The 21,658-nt window shown below is 36.1% G+C and overlaps 5 protein-coding genes and 1 pseudogene across 6 annotated transcripts; 3 read left to right on the top strand and 3 right to left on the bottom strand.

The window, feature by feature from the left end:
• LOC104768333 (mRNA-capping enzyme-like) lies at positions 6-1,951 on the bottom strand. Its single transcript, XM_010492278.1, has one exon. It carries the CDS (start codon positions 1,946-1,948, stop codon positions 116-118), a length of 1,833 nt encoding a protein of 610 aa, XP_010490580.1. The 5' UTR covers positions 1,949-1,951; the 3' UTR covers positions 6-115.
• LOC104772085 (mRNA-capping enzyme-like) lies at positions 2,122-5,599 on the top strand. The gene is made up of 14 exons (XM_010496734.1): positions 2,122-2,307; positions 2,530-2,656; positions 2,754-2,905; positions 3,004-3,087; positions 3,179-3,254; positions 3,288-3,346; positions 3,546-3,686; positions 3,848-3,897; positions 4,006-4,168; positions 4,281-4,424; positions 4,560-4,670; positions 4,775-4,873; positions 4,961-5,272; positions 5,441-5,599. The coding sequence occupies exons 1-14, from the start codon at positions 2,206-2,208 to the stop codon at positions 5,543-5,545; spliced, it is 1,725 nt and encodes a 574-aa protein (XP_010495036.1). The 5' UTR covers positions 2,122-2,205; the 3' UTR covers positions 5,546-5,599.
• LOC104768334 (UPF0098 protein CPn_0877/CP_0992/CPj0877/CpB0906-like) lies at positions 5,721-6,914 on the bottom strand. Its single transcript, XM_010492279.2, has 3 exons — positions 6,699-6,914; positions 6,068-6,362; positions 5,721-5,951 (listed from the first exon to the last, which is right to left on the bottom strand). The coding sequence occupies exons 1-3, from the start codon at positions 6,815-6,817 to the stop codon at positions 5,877-5,879; spliced, it is 489 nt and encodes a 162-aa protein (XP_010490581.1). The 5' UTR covers positions 6,818-6,914; the 3' UTR covers positions 5,721-5,876.
• On the top strand, positions 11,173-11,767 carry LOC104772084 (transcription factor bHLH140-like). Its single transcript, XM_010496733.2, has one exon. It carries the CDS (start codon positions 11,184-11,186, stop codon positions 11,697-11,699), a length of 516 nt encoding a protein of 171 aa, XP_010495035.1. The 5' UTR covers positions 11,173-11,183; the 3' UTR covers positions 11,700-11,767.
• Positions 12,041-17,958, top strand: LOC104768332 (transcription factor bHLH140). Of its 2 annotated transcripts, XM_010492277.2 has the most exons (7): positions 12,041-12,196; positions 12,296-12,408; positions 12,517-13,391; positions 13,506-14,103; positions 14,191-14,293; positions 17,294-17,361; positions 17,540-17,958. In XM_010492277.2, exons 1-7 carry the CDS (start codon positions 12,184-12,186, stop codon positions 17,855-17,857), a joined length of 2,088 nt encoding a protein of 695 aa, XP_010490579.1. In that variant the 5' UTR covers positions 12,041-12,183; the 3' UTR covers positions 17,858-17,958. The 2 variants fall into 2 exon arrangements, with proteins under 2 accessions (XP_010490579.1, XP_010490577.1); XM_010492275.2 differs by lacking the exons at positions 17,294-17,361; positions 17,540-17,958 and adding an exon at positions 14,540-15,015 and having other exon boundaries at positions 12,047-12,196; positions 14,191-14,361.
• LOC104768331 lies at positions 18,166-20,508 on the bottom strand (annotated as a pseudogene).

Raw genomic sequence — 21,658 nt, 5'->3', positions numbered from 1 at the left:
GAGAAAAGGAGGGTATTTACAAAAGTAAAAGATGTTAATGCAAGGATACAAATTTCTAAATCTAAATCTAAATCGTTCTGCTATACCTCAAACATGGAAACTCTACCAATAGCATTCACAAGGCTTTGCGGTTTGCATGCTTGCCGCGTTTAGCAGCTTGTGTGTCCATATGGATGCGCTCGGCGTACATTGGTAGACGGATAATCTCTTTGATCTCGTCCAGCAAAACCTCCTCCGTGATGTTGTCATTTATGCTTTTTATCACTCTAAAAGCGGCTATGGTGTCATTTGGTGTATCTTTGTCAACTCTGATCCGCATGCCAAGCCATACTTTCTTCTCCCTATCCCATGAGCACTCTACAATCTTCCCAGAGTAACTGGCCGGGTTTTTCCAACAATCACCGCTAAACTCAACCGAATAGCCTTCCATAAGCTTCTTCCTCCCACGTTCATGCAAGAAGAGCCTTCGGTGCCCATCCTTGGTCATCTCAACCAGAAAGTCCACCGAATTCTTTTCCGGATACTTCCACTTCAGTAGATAATTATTGGCTCGGGGTTTATAAGGATCGTCCCAACATTGGAATATTATGCCGTCCGCTTCATGTGAAAGCGAGGGAATCAACTCCTTGAAAACCTTATCAAGAGCAGAGAGTAGACAAAAAACCTTAATCCGTACACCAAAAGGCTCCAGCTCGTATTTGTACCAATGATTTGTCAACTTCCTCTCATCATTACGGGGTTTGATCACCTCTCTTTCGATTATATTCCATCTTTCGCAGAAAGGAAGCTCTGTTACTGACTTCCCGTTGATTGCTACCAAGTCATACACGAGGTACCTCCTCACCTGGCGGCCATCGGGAAGTGTATCCACAACCATCTCTCCATCAAGCAACGTTTTATGATGCACTTCGTGATAATCACTACGAGGGAACCGCATGTGTACCTTTCTAAATCTGAACGCCCTGTTTATCAGATAACACCCTTCTTTAGTCAAGAGCATCATATACCGCGTTCCATCTGCCTTCCATGTCGCGTAATAGTACCGATGCCTCAAGAGTCGCAGCTGTTCCCTGCCTAAGGATACAGGGTGCGAGCCAGGGAAGTACATAGATCCTCCACTTGTTGAATCGATGTTAAGCATCTCATAACAGAATTTCTGGTACTCTACCTCCTGGTCTGAGGGTATGTCATCCCCTAAAATGTCATCGTCGTGGAGATCAAGCCTCTTCCATTCATGAGTGGGTGGGCAAATATAACTCCCAGGCTTCACTTCTTGATAAAAAGTGTAGAGAGCGTCAATGTAATCTGGTTTGTAGATACCGGGCGGGCGGGCATCGGAAAAGGTTTTCAACGCCAGTGTAACGGTCATCATCGGCCTAGAGCGCATAAGGTAATGAACAATCATGAAACCTGTGCGATTATGCCCGTGTGTGCAATGAACGAGAACATACTTATTTGAGCGGTTATGTTTCTCGAACTGATAAACCTGACTGACAAAGGTGTTTACAGAGGAATTATCTGGCACAGCATCACGGCCAGAGCAAGGGATCTTAACATGCTCGATGCCCTCCTGGCTTAACTCTCTACTAGGGTGATAGTAACGAGTTGTATTGGTGAGATCAATCACGAGACCAAGCTTCCTTGTATTATTATTAGCTAACCACTGTTTAAAAGTGTAGATGTTGTCAGGATGAAGAGCATCGCTGTAAGACTCACTGAGGGGAACCTTTGAAGGAATGATGCATCCTATGTTCTGACCAAAACGAGGACAATCTTTCCACCCCTGAGGGATGGTGATTCTAGTCTGATCACCCAAAACTGGTTGTGGATTGTTGTTGTTGTATACCCTCGCCCTTTTCCTATTGTCGTCCCAGAGTTCGGTTCCGTATTCGACACGTCTCTTACAGTCAAAAGACCTCCTCTCTGCTTGGACTTGCGTAGCAATCATTCTCTAAGGGTTTGTCTGATATCCCTAAACCAAAGCTTTGAATCGATATAGATTGAGAAAACACAGAAGTTGTCCTATTTATTATGGGTTATTGAAAGTCGGCGTTACATGGGCCACACCTTCTTTTCTAAATGGGCCTTGTGGCCACACTGATCCACCGAGACAGCCAGCAATCTGCGAGTAAATAAAACAGGATTTTCTTTGAAAAATCATCTTTCTACCGATCGAATTGACTACTTTCCTGAATCATAGCTGCGATGTACCTAAATGCTTCACCCAGGCCCGAAGAAGACGATGATCCTTTTAATAAGAGACGTCTTGAAGACCGAATAGAATCTGCAGTTGAGATCGCAAGACGGGTACCGCACATCATTGATTGATTTTCTACATTCTTCAACACGGAAATATCCATAATCAGAGACTACTTAGTTAATTACAATATGAAATCAATACTAACTGGATGATATCATATTAATCAACCAGAGACTAATTAGTTAATTACAATATGAAATCAAGACTAGTTAGTTAATACTAACTGGATGATATCATATATTAAGTTATCTTTTGGTGTGTGATCATAGGAGCGGGAAGAACGAAGGAAACGAATGAGATTTGACAGGCCAACCCGAAACTCTCAGCCTGTCTTCCGTGATCAGTCTTATCACAACAGAGATACTAGAGTCTATGACCAAACCAAGATCCCTCAAGGTGTTTTCATTATTACAGCTTCTGTTACTTCCTCAAACGACGTTAATACTAGGTTCATTGGTTTCATTAAGTATGGTTTTTTTTTTTTGTAATAAAGGTTGGCTAGATTGTCCTGGGTTTGGTCTGGAGATAGGATGCATTATTCCTTCAAAGGTTCCCCTTAGTGAATCTTACAACGAACATGTTCCTCCTGGCAAAAGATACTCTTTTAAACAGGTGGTCCGTAACCAGAGAATTAATGGACGAAAGGTATGTTTTTGTTTTTGTTTCCCTTTAACATGTATCAATCTTTTGTTTCTTTTCCCTTTGCTATGAACCTCCCTAAAGTCATGGTTTCTTTTTTTCAGCTTGGTCTAGTGATTGATCTTACTAATACTACTCGTTACTATCCTACATTAGAATTAAAGAAGGATGGCATCAAGCATGTTAAGGTGATTCATCGATTATATTTTGTTTTTATCGCTTGCATCATTTGCACCAGCATAATTAGCTGATCGCTTTATCTTATTTTTCTTGTTGTAGATTGCCTGCAGGGGTCGTGATGCTGTGCCAGATAACGTTTCTGTAAACAACTTCGTCAACGAGGTACTTGTTTCATAAGTTCTCTTCTCTTCTTCACTGACAAAATAAGCTGTTCAAGATGATGATGATGATGGTGAGGATGGTGAGGCTCCGCCTGGCACTGTTCAGGTAAGCGTGGTGTGCTTATTTGAGCTCTGAAGTTTAACAATTAACACACAGTTACAGAAATATGCATGCATGCATTTTTAAGCTTAAGATGTGCTCTTAATGATTTTAATCCGTTCTTACAATTATCTTTGGGTGCATATTATTGATGGGTGTGTGGATCTTGTCTTTCTTTTACTGTTTTACTGTTTTGTTGTTTCAGGAAATCGATCAGGAATATGTGAAGATGTCAAATGATGACATTTTAGGTGATGAAATACCCGATTGTCAAGCGGATGCTTACCGACAGTTCTGTTATAAGATGCTTTATACAGAGGAAGAAGAACTTAAGAAAATTATTGGGGTATGAATTTGAGCCTATTTCTTTTTGCCTGCATATGTCTGGTTCATTACAAGCATGCTAAACGTTTGTTGAGACTTGAGACTAATGAATAGCAGTAGTAATGTAAGCTTCAGTGATCTCTTAACCGTTAATTAACTAGATTAAATTTTTCGATGATCCAGAAAAAAGGATTTACGCAATTCCCAGGTTCGCACCCTGTATCTTTAGACAGGTTTGTTTGCTCTTTACTTTCCATATTGCGTACAAAGAAAGTGGAGATACAATGTTTCTCAATGTAGCTAAATCTCGAGTCTTGATGCTTTAACTTTTCCACACGCAGAGAGAGTTTACAATTTTTGAGGCAGCGTTACTATTATGCGACATGGAAGGCAGATGGAACACGTTATATGATGCTCTTAACTATAGATGGGTGCTACCTGATAGATAGGAGCTTTAATTTTCGGAGGGTACAGATGCGTTTTCCCCGTAAGCACTCAAGTGAAGTGAGTAATTTTCTGTCATTGCATGCTTAATTAGAGGCCTTTTAATTGTGTCAGATAACTTAGCTATATTTTTGAATATTTTTCTCTGACCTTTTTTGGTTTTTGGTGGCAGGGAATTTCTGATAAAGTGCATCATTACACTTTGCTTGATGGAGAGATGGTTATTGATAATCCAAAGGGTGATCAAGAAGGCCAGGCAAGGAGGAGGTACCTCGTATACGATCTGGCAGCACTCAACGGCGAATCAGTCGTGAAGGTTGGTACTATAATTATTACATCAACATGCTTTGGTTTTGGTTCCCGTACGTGTTATATCTATTTCAATATTATTGTCGGGTATTATAGATACTAAAGAAAAACCTCAACTGATAATTTTAAAAATGAACCACAGCGGACTTTCTGTGAAAGATGGAACATGCTCATGAAAGAAGTGATCGCACCCCGAGATGGTGAGAGGGGGATAAGTAGAAATTGTTACAGATACGACCTGGAGCCTTTTGGAGTGAGTTTCATGTTCTGTCTCATTCCATATATATATATATATATTATCCTTTTCACTTGTAAAAGTTTTTTTTGGTTAAAACTTTGTTTGTTGTTACCCTGCAGGTTCGAATGAAGGGTTTTTGGTTACTCTCTACTGTTGAGAAGCTTTTGAAGGTTACCATTCCTTCGCTTTCGCATGAATCAGATGGCCTAATATTTCAGGTAACCAAGGGATATATGTTTATATTTTTCATTTTAGGTGTCTTGTTTCCTGACATATATATATTGGGTTTTGTGGACTAATAACAGCGTCGGGACGACCCCTACGTTCCCCGAACCCATGAAGGTCTTCTGAAGTGGAAATATGCGGAAATGAACTCACTTGACTTTCTGTTCGAGATGGATGAGACTGATGGGCGAAGAATGCTCTTCTTGCACGAAAAAGGAAAGAAAAAGCTCATGGAAGGCTATTCGGTTGAGTTTAGAGATGATGACTCGAACCCGGCCACTTACTCCGGAAAGATTTTAGAGTGTAGGTGGGATTCAGAGAATCAAGTTTGGGTTTACATGCGGATCAGAATGGATAAACCTACACCAAACGATATTGAGACCGCTCGTAAGGTCGGTATATTTAATGATCTTATTCTTGTATATAAAGATCAACAGAAAATTTATAGAATAACCTAATAACTCTATAATTAGTAATAAAATTAGCTAAGAAAATAAGAAATGTAGAATAAGTATAGCACTGATAATGCTGATATGTTTTGTTTATCTGTATAAAAATAGGTGATAAAAAGTAAATATAACCGACAACATCACAGAGGAAGTGCTGCTTCAAGAAATAAGAGAGATCATTCGTCTCCCAATGTACGCAGACCGTATCGGAATTGACAGTCGAGCGGCTGTGACACGCCGAAGGTGACAAAAGTTTATTAATTTGGGTACTCTCTCATACGCTTTCATTTGTGGAGAGATGATTTGATATTTTATCTATCTAGATTTTTATTAGTAACAATAATATTCAACAGTTAACAAATAACACTAGTATTTACGAGTTATGTCGAACTTATAATACCTTTCTCGGCCTTTTGGATAATAATAATATTAGGCTTCGAGTTTGCGATGTCAAACAAATTTTATTTTCTTGGCCATGAAATAAAATTCTTAGTCCAACTAATACATTCGCATATGATATGATATTATTTTATTTCCCGTCAAGTGTTTAGGCCATACACGTGAAGATTGCTTCTCCCAGCACGTGTCCTTCAATCGCATCGAGCAATCTCTCTTTCGTCACCTGAGCCACCCATATGACATTTATCAAACCAACTCTTCATAAAGTAATTACTACATATATATCATAAACAAACTTGATAAATAAATAAAAGCCCAACGACGTTGTTTTATAGTTACCGTATGACCAAGATTTGGTTTATCATCGAGAGCCAAGAGCTTGAACTGGTAACGGTGATCGTGACTAGGCATGAGGGGACCACGCCATCCCGGAATCTTGTGGTCATTATTCCCTTCCCGGATACCAGCGGTCTGCTCCTCCTTGCCGGAAAATGCTTCCGGAATACCTTTCATCTCCGGCGGTATGTCAACAACTACCCATATCGTCCATGGGACTAGCGGTCCACTAGGATCTGGCGCATCTATGTCCTCCACCACCAAGGCTAGTGATTTCGTACCTTCTGGAACGTTGTACCTACATAACCCACGAAATCATTTTGAAATGTTGTTTTAGACTAAGATACGTCACATGGCCTACAGTCGATAATTCATGTTGACAATATAATGAAGAATGAGTTGACCAAAAAAAATGAAACCAAACTACGAAGCCTTTTATGATAACTGATTAACTGATTAAATAAATAAATTCTTTTTCTTATAACTATAGTTTTTTTTTTCCATGGTTTTACGTAAACATTAATAATCTTGCATAGAGCGTTATAATTCATCATTGAATCACCATCGTATATGGTAACAAAGTCATAAATTAAAAATATATATATATATAAACTGCGATTATATAGTTATATACCATTCAAGAGGAGGAGAGATATCCTTCTTAACACCTTGACCTCCCTTCGTATACTTTCTCGGCAGCTTCCCATCATTATCTATCGTCGGCGAAACCAGCCTGAACTCATCACTCGACATTTTTTATTTTCTTCCTTTCTTTTTGATAAACTTGATGATTTATTGGTTTTATATCTCTCTTTCTTTTATACTAATCCTTACTTACAAATATCTCATCGTGTTGTTTATATTACTGATTTAAATGGATCTCTACGTGTACAAAGTACAATGACACTTCGCCGACATGAATGTCTCGTGGCATAATTGGTATTATGGAAAGGGTCTGGAGGAGACGTGTAGGTTGTAGATTACACCGTGGTGCGTTTGCGAGACGACTTCTGGCACAACACCATATTGGGCTCTAGAGGGCCTTAACTTTTTTTTGTTTTCCACCTAATTACTATAATGATTTTTTAGATGTTCACAAATTAATGGGATGGATGTGCGTATGTATTTTTCTTTTTCAACTCCGTGATGAATCAGTTTACACCATGTCACACAATATCTAATATATAATAAAATATACATACAAAACTAATCGCGTGTGCACAGAGAACATCTTCTAATTTTACTGTGTCTGAGTCACCATGCGGCTGGAAAGGTGTACCAAAATAAATGCAGACAGTAACATGAGTCCATCACCATCACCAAAATCCAAAACTTCGCTTTCACATTTATTTACTTATGTAACTACTACTACACGTCTACACCTTTATTAATTTATTAACTTTTTCTCCTTAGCTACGTGGATTTAGTTTGGCAAGATAGGTCTATAACCATCCATTAAATTTAAAACATTTGATACTTCAAACTAATTAGTTTTGAGATCATAACACTGTTTAGGCCAAAAATAACTTAATTACACTATATATGCATGTATAACATAAGATTTTTTTCTCTCGAGTTCCTATTTCATCTGTTATTTTTCTACACATTTATCTCTAAGATTCAGTGTTTAAAGTTTACACTACACAGTAATTTAAAATCGTTAGCATTTTACACTTGTTCAAATCGTATGTTTATGCTTTCTTTTGTTTAATTATCTATTATTCGTTCTTTCGTAGGAACTAGCAACTGGGGTTAGTTACGTTAAATAGGCGATTTGAGGAAAATAATTGAAGAAAAAGAATAAGTCCGATTTTTTGTTATCTCACGTAAAACTAACGTCTCGTTCACTCAACAGCTGAGATGACAGTTTACCACTTTACCTATCTCTCAATTAAACCTGTATTGATTATTAGTTGTTTCTTTTAAATACAACTTAAGAAATCATTGTTTGAAATTTCATACTATTGCTTTGCTTTCTACAATTAATAAAAGAATGGCGAATATATATAATATGAAGAAAGAATATAATGACCAAATCCTTGAATATCTGTTACTATTTCAAGCTCATGCGTCTTTCCAGCATAGTTATTGCTATCCGGTCTTTTCAAATCATATTTCCTATTTTTCTAACTTTGTTTTATTTAAAAGGACAAATTTGCAATCCTACTTCATATATAGATATAGTTTATACTTTTTAGTGAATCAATTATAGAATTTGTATTGAACTATGAGAGAAGAACGAAGACATATCAATGGACTGGGACATCTACTGTACATAAACGTGGGTAATGTGCAATGAAGGTAGTTGTTTGAGAAGACAGTACGTAGAGTTTGAGTTGTAAGAAAATGATTAGGGTTTTGTTTTTCGTCTGCACTTCATCCCAATGTTTTCACCAAACCCCACTACTACTACGTGAAACCCGGAGCCTCACGTGCTCTTCCATATTTTTTAGATACTTCTTTTTCTTTTTCAAATGTTACAACTTACAATTAGTATACTGCAAATAGAATCTCGTGATCTCCCGATGTTTAAAAAGACAGATTTGGATCAATTTGTGTGCTAGTGTTTAGATAACTATATGGAGTTGTCTAATTAGATTTGCATCGTACTAAAGTATAATAATGCCATGCATCATTACTTTTTTTTTGTTTAGAAAATGACATCACACACATATATGTTTGACGTGTATCCCGAAAATATTAGAGAAAATTTGTTATATATACATCCATCAAAGTCAATTAATCTTCTATGTTGTGTAAATCAATGTACTCTTAAAATAAGAAGCCAACCAAAAATGCTTCTTAGATGAAGAACGGATAAGAGAGCTAGTTTGGTATCCCTTATAGAATCAACAATCGTCATGAAGAAGTAAGGAGACGAAGAAAAAGAACATTGACAATAACATCCTAACTTCCGATTCGATTGAAAGTGCCAAGACGAATGCAAGAAGAGCTAGCGACAGTAGCCGCCTAAGCGAAGAGTTGATGATGAGTTGGTGTATAACTGTATACAGATGTATAACTCGTGTATAAATTCTAATAGTTGTGTAATTCCTTACGCAATTATATACAGCAATTTCAACATTTATACTATATGCAATCAAGATCTCAAAATACCAACTTGTATTTGTTGATTCATTAACTACATGAAAATTAGACGAGACTGTTTGAATTAGCCTTGAAAAAAGCGTTGCCTAGGGACTCCGACCCGTATTCCCTTCACATTTTCAGCGAATTGGAGGGTCATGATCGACTCTTTAGCCGTAAAGGAGTGGGACGCAACGGTTGCAATGAGTAAAGTCTTCGAATCGGCCTTCAACAAGGGCTGTTGAAAAATTATCATGTTAGATAAACTATGCGCATAACATCTAAACTATACATATTGGAATTGAATATTGGAACTGAATATGAGAAAGCCATAACCTTCAGACATGTCAAAACTAATACTCTTTAAATTAGTAAATACTATAAATTAATAAATTTTGTTGGTTCCAAATCTTTTTTTACATGATTATTAATTTACGATATTATTGAAGTATTAATAAATTAATACTCCATAATATCTAAACTTTACAAATTGGAATTGAATATAAGAAAGTCATAGCCTTGTGATCTCTTGTTGTCATCTGCAGTCTCAATGGCTAATTCAGTGGAGAATATATTGGCCAGCTTTGCACAACCAACGTGACCATCATTGGTCAAAAAAGTCACCAAAGATCACCTCAGCCAGATAGAGTCTTGTGTTCCTAGACAGGAATACTAACTCCACCACTGTTGCAATACTACAATAAGCCAATGCTAAAATGGATCACGGCTTAGCCCCATACATTGGAATTCTAGATAAATCTCGAGGTATTTGCCAGAAAACATTAAATCGTCGTTTATTTTTTTCTAAATCGTTGGCAAGCTCATCTGAAAAAAATGCATCATTTGATATAATTATGATTCCACCTACCGGAGCCTCCGCTTCCTGTTTCTGTGAACGTTTCATTTATAATTTATTTATTTATTTATAATAAGTGAATAATAATTTATTTATTTATTTATTTTTCAAAAATGAATTAACTTCTTATAATGATCACCAATCACTTATATGTATTATTACTACTATATAATATCCCAGGCGTTGCGTGAGTTTGAAATTAATATAACAAAATATAATTAGATATTTTTAAGATATTTTAGTAAATTATTGAATAAATTGATTATTTAATAGTTTATATTACATAAATATTCTTTTAAATACATATTTTTCAAAACATGTACAGAAATTATAAAAATTTTTCCTTCAATTATGGTTTTATAGCTTACTTAGTTCCTTCAATAATTTTTCCACTATCCAACAAATGCAAGAAAACTTACCTATTACTTAGATTCATTATAAAAATAAATATTATTCGAGATGATTAATCGAAAATTATATACGCTTTTCCGAGATAATTGATGAAGTCATATATAAAAATCATATGAAAAATGATTTAATTATACCAGTATAAGTGAGACAAAAACCTAACTTATATATATTTACAATTCACAATAATATGGTTTTAATAAATTAATATAAATATATTATATATATATGTTAATTAACTATATACTGATAAATGATATATGATTAGAATAATATTAATAAATGAACATAAATTAAAAAGTAGTTACATAATAATGTCATGTGAATTATTTATCTTAAAATAAATAAATAAAACAAAATATAAAATATGCGACATATCTTAAGGATGACAAATATAATTGAAAATAAAATTATACATCTTAATGTTCATAACATAGGAATAATATATATATATATATATAATACTAATATTCCAAAAAAAAAAAAAAAATTTAGATGATAGAAAAGTTAAATATTTCATCATATTTTAAAACAAAAATATCACATATATATATATAATATATATATATCATACACCTGAGCAGATGTTGAACTTTTTAAATGCCTGTCTATACATCCTTTCTTTTTATATAATACACAAGAACACATCACAATCAATTCACAATCAATGGACCCGCGAGACAATTAACCAACGTTAGCACTAAATCAGTTTCTATAACTATATATATACGCATACTACGTAACAATTATAAACCACAACAATCACAAATGGACCATTCTAATCTTCGTAGCCAAAACCCTAATTCATCATCCACCACTTCCACATCCTCTTCCCCTTTCCATGGTCACAAGAGCGACACCGGATGCACAAAACGGTCAAGGTCAACGTCCATGTTATCGACGGATCCTCAGAGCGTTGCGGCCCGTGAGAGACGGCACAGAATCAGCGACCGTTTCAAAGTTCTACAAAGCATGGTTCCTGGTGGTGCGAAGATGGACACTGTCTCTATGCTTGACGAAGCCATTAGATACGTCAAGTTCCTGAAAGCTCAGATCTGGTTTCACCAAAACGTGCTTGTCTTCTTAAACGACCACGAAACCACGTCGTCTTGTACTTACTCTCCCGCCACCGGAGAATACGAACCAACACTCTTTGGTTATGATGAAGGCTGTACCCATGTAAACGAGACGTACTCACAAGGCATGCCACATACGGTTATGGACTCGGAGTATTCGCCGTGGTTTGGTCCGGTTGATTATGAGCAAGAACGTGGCTCATCTTAGTCATGTGATTACATTACAGTATTTTACCGCTTTCCTAATTGTCGCAATCTTTAGTAACTTAGTTTAAGGTTTACATGCATTTAAATTCTAAATATTTGAAGATTTCACTATAAATATGTGAATGAGACTAATTAATTATTTAACCTAGTACGTTATTGGGTGTTTTCATCAAAATTAATTGAGTTTTTTTTGTTGCCAATTTTACCGAGTAACTTGTGTCCAAGTAAACGTCTTTTACCACACGACGTGTCGACCAAATATTAGCACACACAACAACACGTCGTTTTATATATACAAATTAAATAATTAAACAACAAGAAGTTGCGATTAAATTTGGGAAATTGGGAAACAACACGTCGTTTTCATTACGCAGAGACGCCACGTACTCCAAACACACTACGACGAGGCTCCGCTGCAATTGTAAAGTCGGAGAAACAGAGAGGAGACTGTTTCTCCGGTCAACGAGAGAACTCAGGAACTGCCAATGGAAGACTCTGGTAAAAACATCAAACCTTTCCTGAATCAATTTCTCCTTTTAACATCTCTATTGTTTATTCTGATGAGTTTTACAACGATAATGGCTAAAATTGAAACAGAGAAGACGAAGCAGATAGTGGTGCTTCTGATTGGTCCGCCAGGAAGCGGCAAATCGACGTTTTGTGACACCGTGATGCGTTCCTCTCTCCGCCCTTGGTATCGCATCTGCCAGGTTTCTCTTTTTTTTTTTTTTAATGCACACAAGCTGACTGATGAAATTCCTCAACGTGACTAAATTTGCGAAAATTCCTTAGATTTCGTTTTGTTTAACTTACTTCAGGACATTATTAACAATGGCAAAGCTGGAACAAAGGCTCAGTGTTTAAAGATGGCAATAAGTTCCCTTAAGGAAGGCAAGAGCGTTTTTATAGACAGATGTAATCTTGACAGAGAGCAGCGCTCTGAGTTTGTTAAGCTTGGTGGTTCTGGCATTGAAGTCCATGCAGTGGTTCTGGAGCTTCCTGCTCAGGTTTGTATTTCTAGATCAGTCAAAAGAACCGGTCATGAAGGGAATCTACAAGGCGGTAGAGCTGCAGCTGTTGTGAATAGGATGCTTCAGAGTAAGGAACTACCCAAAGTGAATGAAGGGTTTTCTCGGGTTATGTTTTGTTACAACGATGCAGATGTTGAGAATGCTGTTAACACTTACAGCAAGCTTGGTCTAATGGATACGCTTCCTTCTGGCTGTTTTGGCGAGAAGAAATCAGACACTAAAAGCCAACCTGGTATAATGAAGTTCTTTAAAAAAGTCAATGCTCTTCCTGGTTCATCATCTTCTAATGAAGCTACTAACGCAATGCGCAAAGCTAATGAAAAGACAGAAAATTTCCGAGTTTCGCCAGCTAAGCTTGGTTCTGCTGATATTGTACATACACTGGCATTCCCATCAATTTCAACTGCGGATTTTCAGTTTGATCTTGAAAAGGCTTCTGATATCATTGTCGAGAAAGCAGAGGAATTCTTACCCAAAGTTGGGACTGCACGTCTTGTCTTGGTGGACTTGAGCCACGGGTCAAAGATTCTGTCTCTTGTCAAAGCTAAGGCTTCTCAAAAGAACATTGACTCAGCGAGTTTCTTCACATTTGTCGGGGACATTACTAAGCTTCGTTCTGAAGGTGGTCTACACTGCAATGTTATAGCTAATGCTACTAATTGGTAAGCACTAAGCATCTATTAGTTTCTTGCTCTTCAGTAAAATGCACCAACTTATTGAGTAAGATTAGGAGGATACATCTTCCATTAGTAGCTAATTTTGTGAGCTATGTTCAGGCGGCTTAAACCTGGAGGTGGGGGTGTGAATGCAGCAATATTCAAAGCTTCTGGTCCAGATCTCGAGACTGCCACAAGAGTACGAGCAAACACTCTTCTTCCTGGAAAAGCTGTGGTAGTTCCTCTTCCTTCTACTTGCCCTTTACACAATGCAGAAGGTATTACACATGTCATACATGTTCTAGGACCAAACATGAACCCAAACCGACCAGACAACCTTAACAACGACTACACCAAGGGCTGCAAAACTCTCCGGGAGGCTTACACATCCCTGTTTGAAGGTTTTCTATCAGTAGTACAAGATCAATCAAAATTTCCCAAACGAAGCAATGAAACAGCTGCGTCAGATTCTGGTGAGAATATTAAGGAACACTCTGAGAGAAACAAAAAGTACAAAGGATCACAAGATAAGGCCGTAGTTAATAATATGGAATCAGGGTCTCTGGAGGATACAAGAGACAGTGGAAAGAAGATGAGTAAAGAATGGAGCACATGGGCATTGGCTCTCCACACCATCGCCATGCACCCAGAGAGACATGAGAATATCGTGCTAGAATTTTCAGACAACATCGTTGTGATAAACGACCAGTACCCAAAGGTAAAAAAAGTCTTGATGCTGATTTATATAAATATAGTACTTATCTTTCTTCATGAGACAGATGACAAAACAAGATTTTCCATTTAGGCTCGGAAACACGTGCTAGTACTGGCGAGACAGGAGAGTCTAGATGGGCTAGAAGACGTTCGCAAGGAGAACCTTCAACTTCTGCAGGAAATGCACAATGTTGGTCTGAAATGGGTTGATAGATTCCAAAACGAGGATGCATCTCTTATCTTCCGCCTTGGATATCACTCGGTACTTAAGTCATCCTTAACGTTCTGAGCACTGATGAATTTTCTGTTTCCCTTGAGTCTAGACTTCGGAGTTGCACTTTCTGTTGCTGGTTTTAGAGTTTACTTTAAAGCTAAGAGTTCATTAGCAAAATCATTGAAATTGATATGTTTAACATACATTGATTTTTTTTTTCTTTCAGGTTCCGTCGATGCGACAACTACATTTACACGTTATAAGCCAAGACTTTGATTCAGATAGTTTAAAGAACAAGAAACACTGGAACTCGTTCACGTCCTCGTTCTTTCGTGACTCAGTTGATGTACTTGAAGAGGTCAAGAGCCAAGGTAAGGCCAATGTGGCGAGCGAAGATCTGTTGAAAGGGGAGTTACGTTGCAATCGGTGTAGAAGCGCACACCCAAATATTCCTAAACTCAGATCTCATGTCAGAAGCTGCCGTTCTCAGTTTCCTGAACATGTACTCCAAAACAGTCGCCTTGTGGCTCGACCAGAGACTTAGCTATAACGACCCGTTCTATTTTGGTTAAAAATTAGTGTATACTTTTTATGGAAATCTAACTTTAACGGGTTAAATATGTTGTGATTTTGGTTCAGATAAGATCAGCTCTGTTCTTAGGTTTTTGTTTTTTCTGGTAAATAAGTTATTGAGTTGGTTCATTTGAGGAAAAAGTATGTGTTGAAGAGCATATGAACTTCATTGAGTTGGTTCATTGAGTTGGGTCACTGATGAGTATAATAAGTTATTGAGTTGGTTCATTGAGTTGGGTCACTGATGAGTCATCAACTTATACAACTTATACAACTGATGAGTTGGTTTAGTTTATAGTATTAGAAATTAATTGAATTTTATATAACTATTTCTCGTGAGGTCTAAACGAGTTTTTTGTCGACCAGTCTCGTTCGATCGGTAAGAACTAAAAGTCGTTGTGATTTTAACTTCGGTAAAGTAGTCATTAGAACAAGGAGCATCTATTTTACAACGACAAAAAGTAATAGTTGTTTTGGCAAATCAATCACAGGGTAATAAGAAGCCCAATGGGCCGGTACAACATGTCAAATTAAACTGATTTTGATTTTGGCCATAAATGATCAAGACAAAGAGCAACCTCAAAAAAAAAATTTTGAAACAAAGAATTGATAACGGCTTTAAAATAAGAATCCAACCAAAAATGCTTCTTAGAAGAAGTGATAAGAGAGCTAGTTTGGTCGACGTAATAAATGAGAACAGTTGATCATATGTTGAGAACAGCTGATCTATCATCACCGAACATTGTCTACCAAAATGACTATAAGGTTGAAATAAATTGACATTATTGGTGTCCACAAAATCTTGTGCCATTCCTATGATGATTTCGGTAAGACCACCCGTGGCCGTAATTTAACTGCTCTGATACGTAACTAGCGAAGTGGACAATCATGATTTTGTAAATTAAGTTTCTTTTGAACACCACATAAAGTATCTTTCTGTTGTCCACTTTGAGCCCGTCGACTATTGAGGGAATGGACCTTTCACAATCCGCCCTAGCGAACATGACGAATTCTTTGTTCATTTCAATTGATTATTTAATAGTTTATATTACATAAATATTTTTTTAAATACATATTTTTCAAAAATTGTACAAAATTATAAAAAAATTTCCTTCAATTATAGTTTTATAGCTTTCTTAATTTTTTTAATAGTTTTTCCATTGTCCAACAAATGCAAGAAAACTTATCTATTATTTAGATTCATTATAAAAATAAATATTATTCGAAAACTAAAAACGCTTTTCCGAGATGATTGATGAAGTCATATATAAAAAGCATATGAAAAATGATTCAGTTATACCATTATAAGTGAGACCAAAACCTAACTAATATATATTTACAATTAACAATAATTTGGTTTTAATAAATTAATATAAAAATATTATATATATATATATGTTAATTAACTATATAATGATAAATGATATATGATTAGAATAATACTAATAAGTGAACAGAAATTAAATATATTTACATAATAATTTCATGTGAATTATTTATCTTAAAATGAATAAAAATAAAAGCAAAATATGCGACATATCTTAAGGATGACAAGTAGAATTGAAAATAAAACTATACATCTTGATGTTCATAATATAGGAATAATATATATGTAGTACTAATATCCCAAAAAAAATTAAGAACAATTTAGATGATAGAAAAGTTAAATATTTAATCATATCTTTAAACAAAAATATCACATCTATATATATATATCATATCTTATGTATATATATCATATCTTATATATATATATATCATATACACATGTTGAAATCTTATATAAAGTATATAAGAATTACAAAAATGTAATAATTAAATATTAATATCTTTTATTATTTATTCAATTTTTATTGTCATTAATCATTCATTAGAATGCTATATATACTATGGAGGTGAAAAGAATAACATAAACACAAATAAATAATTGCAATTAATTAAAATTTAGTGCCTTAAAATATGGATATGATTATAATATGAGAGTTACAAAATATTTGATAGAATATGTAAGTGAATACAATATGTAAAAAATTCATAAAAATAAATTTATTGTTAATAAAGAACTGATTTTTTGGTTTGAACATAAAAATTTGAAATTACTATAAATATAAATATATGACAGGATAGGTCGCTATGTTGGTTGTACGGAGTTATGGTTAGCATCTAGATGAGAGGATAAGAAGCTCTCCCCTGGCATTCCAGCTTGCCCTTAACACATTATTTGTTTACAAATTGTTTCTTAGTTTATAAAACCTTCAAATTTACGACACATTTGCTGTAAAAAATTTTTTGTCAAATAAATTTTACATTTTCTTCAAAAAAAAATATATATGATAGGAACTTCAAGATGGGCTAGAAGACGTTCGCAAGGAGAACCTTCAACTTCTGCAGGAAATGCACAATGTTGGTCTGAAATGGGTTGATAGATTCCAAAACGAGGATGCATCTCTTATCTTCCGCCTTGGATATCACTCGGTACTTAAGTCATCCTTAACGTTCTGAGCACTGATGAATTTTCTGTTTCCCTTGAGTCTAGACTTCGGAGTTGCACTTTCTGTTGCTGGTTTTAGAGTTTACTTTAAAGCTAAGAGTTCATTAGCAAAATCATTGAAATTGATATGTTTAACATACATTGATTTTTTTTTTCTTTCAGGTTCCGTCGATGCGACAACTACATTTACACGTTATAAGCCAAGACTTTGATTCAGATAGTTTAAAGAACAAGAAACACTGGAACTCGTTCACGTCCTCGTTCTTTCGTGACTCAGTTGATGTACTTGAAGAGGTCAAGAGCCAAGGTAAGGCCAATGTGGCGAGCGAAGATCTGTTGAAAGGGGAGTTACGTTGCAATCGGTGTAGAAGCGCACACCCAAATATTCCTAAACTCAAATCTCATGTCAGAAGCTGCCGTTCTCAGTTTCCTGAACATGTACTCCAAAACAGTCGCCTTGTGGCTCGACCAGAGACTTAGCTATAACGACCCGTTCTATTTTGGTTAAAAATTAGTGTATACTTTTTATGGAAATCTAACTTTAACGGGTTAAATATGTTGTGATTTTGGTTCAGATAAGATCAGCTCTTTTCTTAGGTTTTTGTTTTTTCTGGTAAATAAGTTATTGAGTTGGTTCATTTGAGGAAAAAGTATGTGTAACAACCTTAGGTAAAGGAGAGCATATAAGTCAAGATGTTAGTATATTAACTGAACTGAGTCTTATGATAATTTAGACTGAAACTGTTGGAATTATTTGGACTTTACGTTTTAAAAAAAGGCACAAATATTGGAGAAGCAACAGGTTCACTAATTGGAAAGATATAAAAACCAATCGGTACTTGAAAGCATAAAACTAAGAAAGAAAAACAGGAAACAATGTGATTCAATTGTATTGCTAAGAAACGAGAGATACTTGAGCCACACTCAAGATTCTCTCTATATGCCTTGCTTCTACTGAGGATTGGGAGGACGACCATTAGCAGCAGAGACGCGAGATCCCCACTCAAGCAACTCTCTGCTCGTATCATCTTTGTGAACAATCACTTCAATGAAACAAAGACAATCTTTCTTCTCCGTTGACGCTATCTTAATCGCTTCCTCTAACTCCTCCTCGTATCTCACCTAACCAAACACACAACATTCATAATGTTACTACTTTACACCCAAAATTCATATATGTTTTAACTTCCAACTGTGATCATTAGAAATTACCTTTTTGGTCCAGCATTTGCCTTCACCGTTGTGAATGGCATCAACGAGACCAGTGTAGTTCCAATTCTTGATCACGTTGTAAGGACCATCATGAATCTCCACTTCAATGGTGTAGCCACCGTTGTTAATCAGGAAGATGATCGACTTCTGTCCGTTACGAATCATAGTGGATATGTCCTGAGCCGTCACTTGGAAACTACCGTCTCCGATGAAAGACAAGACTCTCTTCTCTGGTACAGCCTGTGCGTATCCCAGCGTTGCACCAACAGACCAACCAATTGATCCATACTGCATCTGAAACTCATACCTACAAAACAGAGCAAAGCTTTTTTTCAAATCTTGAGTTTGTTCCTTTATTTTCACTTTGTTAAATGTAGAAGATTCAGTAGTTTTTTGTTGGATACGTACCCACATCCTTTAGGCAGCTTTAGTTTCTGGCAATTGAACCAAGAATCACCAGTTTCAGCAATCACAGCAGTTTAACTAGAGAGCATCTTCTGAATGTGTTGAAACATTGCGTTGACTCTCAGAGGCTCTTTTGGTTCGCATTTCGCTGGTTTACCTTCAGGGACAAAGATCCTATGGTAGTTCTCATAAGCCGTCTCGTTACGCTCCACCCACTTAGCCAACTCCCTGAAGAAATCGGCCATCCGAACACAACCAAACGTAGGACCATTACCCACAACGACACGATCAGGATGCACAATGATGGCTTTCTCTTTCTTGAGGAGAAGGGAGTAACCAACGGAGCTGTAGTCGTTGAAGATTGGACCTGCGAATATGTAAGCATCGGCAGATTCGACAATCTCATTGCAGAAAGGTGTGCTTACTGCTCCCCAGTAAGTGCCAAGGAAATGAGGATGGTTCTCTGGTACAAGGCCTTTAGCAGAAGGCATCACTGCCATGGCGTAGCCTGAAGCATCAGCTAGCTCCACAAAGGCTTCACTAGCTTTAGCCACACGTAACTTGGGACCACCAACCATAACTGGCTTGACTGCCTTGTTCAGAAACTCCAATGTTGCTTCCACCGCAGCTTCTAGACCCATCTTGTTGCTCAACCTAATAATCAATCAATACATTAGTAATTAAGCTTGAATCTTGGAAGTGATTAGAATATATTGAACAGCTATAGCTCATATTACCTTGGAGTTAGGGCAAAAGGGACAGGATCACGAGCAAACGTAGGATGAGGAGTTGCAGCTAAGTTACAGCTGATGCTAATGTACACAGGCTTGCTCTCTTTCAGAGCTGTTGATATCGCTGTATCAATCTGTTCATGAGCATCCTCCAAATGGTTCACCACAGCCTGACAAAAACATTATGATCAAAATCTTACTTGCTATATAATCTTGTGATGATAAAGATTAAATATATGATTTGATTTTTGTGTGTGTTATTACCTGATAGCAAGTAACAGTTTGGAAACACCTAAGCTCTTGGCTGAAGTCAGGTAAACCAATGGTGTGATGAAGAATACGGTTAGTGCCAAAATCGTTGGAGTTGGGACCTCCGACGATACAGATAACTGGAAGATTCTCACTGTATGCACCAGCGATGGCGTTCAAAACGCTGAGTCCACCAACGGTGAAGGTGACGACACAAGCACCGACTCCACGAGATCGAGCGTAACCATCTGCAGCGTAACCTGCGTTAAGCTCGTTGCAGCATCCGATGTTTTTGAGCTCTGGCTCGGCGATGAGGTGGTCGAGCAGAGTTAGGTTGAAATCACCGGGAACAGAGAAAATGTCAGTGACTCCGGCTTGGACAAGACGGCGGGCTAAGTGACGTCCAAGAGTTGCTTCGGAAGTTGCGGTGGTGGGAGCGCAGTCTTGGATTGTTGCGACGGCGTTGCTTGGTGGACTTCCGACGTCGCTAGTTGTTGGCTTACACGTGTCGATCGATCCTATTTTGGTATCCATTGGAAAATTAGCTTAACGAATGAATAATACTGTATATGATTATGAAACCCTTTTAGTTGTTTGTTGATGAGTAGTATAATGCAATGAGGAGGTGTATTATATAGTTGTGTGGAGTAGTAGTAGAGAGTATTACAAAGGCGGTTTCAGACGTTTCGGTATCTGACTTTCTTGTGCTAAAAGCAAAAGATTTTGATGAAAATATTATTTGCTAATTTATCTGCTGTCAATTTATACATACAGCTAATTATTATACGCGAAACACGACCAAATTAGTTTTTTTATAAAATGTTTCTTTTAGTTTTTTAATAAGAAGATGAATCATGTTTGATTAGACATATCATCAATGCATCGTTAATCCCTGATTTTCATCTGTGAACTTGTTTGCCAAGATTACTCATAAATGCATTCGGATTTCCTTCTTAAGTATGGTTTAGCTTATAGATGAATTCAACGTGCCGAAGAACAGAAAACGAATCTATTTTATAAAGAATTTACTTATTCGTATTGTTCAAGACTTTTATTACCTTAAAAAGAAATTAGTAACCATATACGAGAATTTAATAATTTACATGTGATGCACGGAAGGACATTAAAATATTCCATCCTGATTTCATCAATATTTTCTTATACTCGATTACGTTATAAATATGATAGAGCCTAATCCCTCTCACATAATTAGAATAAAACTTAAAATACAATACATATGTTATGTGTATATATGGACCATGTATATAAGACAATAGATTAGGGCGGAGTTATTACGCGCGTAAATTTTTTTAAAAATATTGACAATAATTAAATAGTAATATTAATATACAAGTTTTTAGATTTTATTTTGTAGCATTTTAATATTGAATATGGATTTCTCATATTTCATTTCAATACTCTCTCAGTTTCATTATATAAGAGTTTTAAGACTTTTTTGCTCTATTTTATAATATTTTTCTCAAATTTCTATGTATAATTTTAATTAATATAAAAATTTATGACTTTTTGAACTATAAATATATATATTCTTTTTGGTTGAAGTTTTATAAAATAGATAATATTTATTATTTATTAATTTTTATGCTTTAGCTCTTATAGGAGATAGAATATCATTTAAATATCTATACCATCATAATAAACCATATTTTAAGTTTAATTACAC

Source organism: Camelina sativa, chromosome 20 (genome assembly GCF_000633955.1).
Source record: "Camelina sativa cultivar DH55 chromosome 20, Cs, whole genome shotgun sequence".
Classification (NCBI taxonomy): Eukaryota; Viridiplantae; Streptophyta; class Magnoliopsida; order Brassicales; family Brassicaceae; genus Camelina; species Camelina sativa.
The sequence above is the reverse complement of the archived record's forward strand: the minus strand, read 5'-3'. Positions and strand labels throughout refer to the sequence as shown.